General features: G+C 44.5%; 1 protein-coding gene and 1 long non-coding RNA gene across 3 annotated transcripts in view; one reads left to right on the top strand and one right to left on the bottom strand.

The window, feature by feature from the left end:
• The window catches only part of LOC116707229 (uncharacterized), a 13,875-nt gene that overhangs the window by 2,683 nt on the left and 7,278 nt on the right, over positions 1-3,914 (top strand). The window contains exons 2-4 of the long non-coding RNA XR_004336428.1: positions 482-487; positions 3,129-3,136; positions 3,537-3,539. This is a non-coding gene — a long non-coding RNA (uncharacterized LOC116707229). The remainder of the gene's footprint in view (positions 1-481; positions 488-3,128; positions 3,137-3,536; positions 3,540-3,914) is intronic.
• trappc14 (trafficking protein particle complex subunit 14) overlaps positions 1-3,914 on the bottom strand; it is an 18,526-nt gene that overhangs the window by 1,001 nt on the left and 13,611 nt on the right. The window contains exons 9-11 of one of the 2 annotated variants that reach the window (XM_032544446.1): positions 2,546-2,688; positions 2,258-2,436; positions 1,536-1,700 (exon numbers count right to left, since the gene is read on the bottom strand). In XM_032544446.1, the coding sequence (XP_032400337.1) occupies positions 1,536-1,700; positions 2,258-2,436; positions 2,546-2,688 (487 nt within the window). Of the gene's footprint in view, positions 1-1,531; positions 1,701-2,257; positions 2,437-2,545; positions 2,689-3,914 lie in introns of those variants that run through there. The other variant, XM_032544447.1, reaches the window with a different exon arrangement.

A 3,914-nucleotide genomic window follows, 5' to 3' on the forward strand; every position in this document is an offset into this window, starting at 1 on the left:
TTTACTGCCGTTAGCATGTAGCTACATGCGACAATGCTAACACCGCAGTAGCTTATAAAACAACCACTCCAGTCCTGCCTACTTAGAGCAGATGACCAATCATAGCAGGCCGGCTTAGAGTTGCGTAAGATTTAGCAGATAGTAGAACAAACTGTTGAAACTGGAGCGTTCAGGACAGTGGGAAATCGTTTTAGCTCACAAGGAGTTCTCTGAAATATGTACATCTCATTATTTGAACTTTTGGCCCCATTTAACAAGAGAATCTGACATTATGACATTGAAGATCCATCCATCCATCCATCTTCGACCGCTTATCCGGTATCGGGTCGCGGGGGCAGCAGCTCCAGTAGGGGACCCCAAACTTCCCTTTCCCGAGCCACATCAACCAGCTCCGACTGGGGGATCCCGAGGCGTTCCCAGGCCAGGTTGGAGATGTAATCTCTCCACCTTGTCCTGGGTCTTCCTCGAGGCCTCTTGCCAGCTGGACGTGCCTGGACCACCTCCCTAGGGAGGCGCCCAGGAGGCATCCTACCAGATGCCCGAACCACCTCAACTGGCTCCTTTTGAAGCGAAGGAGCAGCGGCTCTACTCGAGCTCCTCTCAGATGACTGAGCTTCTACCCTATCTCTAAGGGGACGCCAGCCACCCTGCGAGGAAACCCATGGCCGCTTGTACCCTTGATCCGTTCTTTCGGTCATGACCCAGCCTTCATGACCATAGGTGAGGGTAGGAACGAAAATGCCCGGTAGTCGAGAGCTTTGCCTTCTGGCTCAGCTCTCTTTTTGTCACAACGGTGCGATAAACTGAAGTAATACCGCACGGCTGCTCCGATTCTCCGACCAATCTCACGCTCCGTGGTCCCCTCACTCGCGAATAAGACCCCAAGGTACTTAAACTCCTTCACTTGACATTGAAGATATGACAGAAAATAGGGAAAAGCATAATGTCCCTTTAAGACCTAGTACACAATACTTCAGCCAATTTAAGACTTTCAAGGCCTAAAACTTTGTTTTGGAAATGTTTGACTTGTTTTAGACTTTATTAAACCCAGAGGAAAACCCCAAACATTAGTGTATCGGTGCACATTTTACTCATTTATCTTTGAAAGGAAACATCTGTCTGCACAAAAGCCATTTTGCATACAGCATTTCCAGCACAACTGAGCATTCTACTTGCTACCAGATGGAAATAATTAGTATGTCCCCAACCCCCTCACATTAACACGATGCCGATTCTCTACAACTTTTTGTTCATTGTCCCACAAAATTGACTTGTGATCAATGTCACATGGGGCTGCATATCTTTGGAAATGTTATAATACTCAAGCCAATGGGACACCAGAGTAATTTTTCAATACCTTTTGTTTGAGAAGTACTAACATTGTTTTTGACAAAAGCCTATTTTTACTAAATGAAAGAAGCCACAAAAAAAAAACCAAGACCTCTGCTGTAATTTTACCGTTAGATGAAAATAAAAGTGAATGAAACTCCCCCATGTCATCTTTGAGAGCATATAATACACTGTAAAAGCCTTACCGGCTGTGTGCCTCTTGGACCGGCTCCAGCACCAACACCTTACACTCTCTCTTGGCTATTTTGTCCAGTGAGATGAGGCTTTGGCTGGGCGGCGGGTGCTGGCCTCTGCCCGCTGGAGATCCTGCAGGAGGAGTGATGCTCCGATGCGCCATGGCGCTGCCGGACCTGGAGCCAGCAGAAACACTGGGTCATGCACATGATGATAGACAGGAATGTGTAGGTCTGTCTGCAAATGTCTCCCCTGTCCAGGGTTATCATAGTTTAACTAAAAAAATCTGTAAATATATTTTAGTTAACTGAAACTAAATTTAAATCTTCAAGAAAAACTACTACTAAAGTTGGACACTAAAGTAGCACAAAGACTAAACATCATGGCTTTTCCTATACCGTTCTTCAACCCTTTATATGTAGCTACATACTTCCTACAGACATTGTACCTGTAACTACTGTAAAACTACATGTACTGGTTATAAAAACTAAACCTTTCAGGAAAACTGAGCTAAAACAAGCCGACACAATCTGAAACTAACTAAAACTGAACTAAATTGACATCCAAAAGTCTAAACTAAAAACTACTTGAAAATTCAGAAGTATTATAACCTTGCTCCTGTCCTGCATAATGTTTGTCTCTTAACATAATCTGTAAAGTGGTGCATTTACACATGTTTATAGGGCTGGCCTGAGTCTAAACAGAAAGATATTGACAGGCTGACCCTGCGTACCTGACGTGGTGAGCCCTGGGCTGTGGCTGGTGGGAGAAGCTCTGAGAGCGGCCCAGGCTCTGTCTGTCCAGCAGCTCTCTGACTGAAGATGGACTGTTCCTCAGCGGGGATCCAACCTCCACGGTGGGGGTGGACACTGAGGCTGTGAACTGCAGCTTCAGCTTCATGTGCTGGCTCAACTACGGAGTTATCATGGAGCAGGAAAAAGATAGGCGGAGATGGGAGAGTGCAAACTTTGAGCATTACTGTGTTTTACTGTTTTAATGTATCTGCAGAAGCATGCAGTACCTCAAAGAGTCCAGTCCTGAGGATCTGGAAGGCCACGGTGAAGGAGAGGGTGGAGCCTTTCATGCACTGGCCCAGGTTGTTGAGAGGGGACTGGCACACCACTGCCGGGTGGGCCCTGGGATCCTGCTGGCCTCCTCTATCAGCTGATGGATGGATGGTGGAAGGGGCCAGGTGGGAGGGGTAGGGAGGTAAAAATAGAAAATGGGATGATTAAAGACTTTGAATAGTAATATTCATGTTGTGCTGACTGTAACACTGATACTGTGCAAATCCACACATTCCAGTCACTTCCTGGGGAGTCCCCATTTCCCAAATTCACGATTCAATTACATTTCCAATTTAAACATTTGTTTTCCAACAGGAACGTCACTGCCACAATAAGAGCCATTAGATGACAGAAGGGTATTTTGCAACAATTGAATGCATCATTAGTTTAATAAGGTGCACCTGAAGGCACCATGGAGTCCTGTCAGAGCGCACATGCTTTATCTTTGTTGTTAGTTTCCATAACGAAGTCATGGAGAGAGCAAAATGTAGCCACGCACTGACTTCAGATTTTCCAGTTCTGTTTTTTCCCCACTAGTGGGCATGGTGTCTGGAAAAGTGCGGCTGCAGGCTACCGCTAAGCTAGGGATGTAACTATTACCGGTGTAACGGGAAACCACGGTAAAAATGTTGACGAAACATTTACCGTTTTCATATAAGATATCCTTATTATTGCGGTGAATTACCACGGTGTGGAGACCCTGTGTTTAATCCTTCCCAGCTTCATCTGAGGCCCCTGAAGCTGCCGCGCAGGCGCACCACGCTCATAAAGGAGAAGGGGAAAGAATGCAGCAGCATTTTAACTTTTTCCTTTTTGGTTCCTAGCTATTTTAGGACTTGTTGAAGTGATGTGGGTAGAACTTAAGTTAAAACTATTCTGTAGCTGTCATGGGTTTTACTGCCTTGTTATCTTCAACAAGTGTTCTGCTACAATGTGGAAGTTTAGCTTGTGAGAGAGAGAGAGAGATATTATCGCCTTGATAATATTGCTGTTACTGTGTCTTACTGTATAGATGATAGATGTGCAGATTGTTTATTATGACTTGTGCAGCCACGTGTTGATATTCAGGTTGTTTGCTAGCAACGTGCTATCAACAGTAAACAGACCAGCCTGTGGCGCCACATGCATAACTATAAAAGGTGTATTACACGGTTTGCTCCGTTATGGATATATCTTTTGTGCTAATAATAGATGTGGCTTATTCTCAGTTTGTGTTACTGAGTAATATGTTACATTTGTGTTAATTATTACAGACAAATTAATGTAACTATTTGTATTGTTTCGTGTTATATGCTGTTGGCTATAACATTTAGTTTTGGTAAA

Source organism: Etheostoma spectabile, chromosome 19 (assembly GCF_008692095.1).
Source record: "Etheostoma spectabile isolate EspeVRDwgs_2016 chromosome 19, UIUC_Espe_1.0, whole genome shotgun sequence".
NCBI lineage: Eukaryota > Metazoa > Chordata > Actinopteri > Perciformes > Percidae > Etheostoma > Etheostoma spectabile.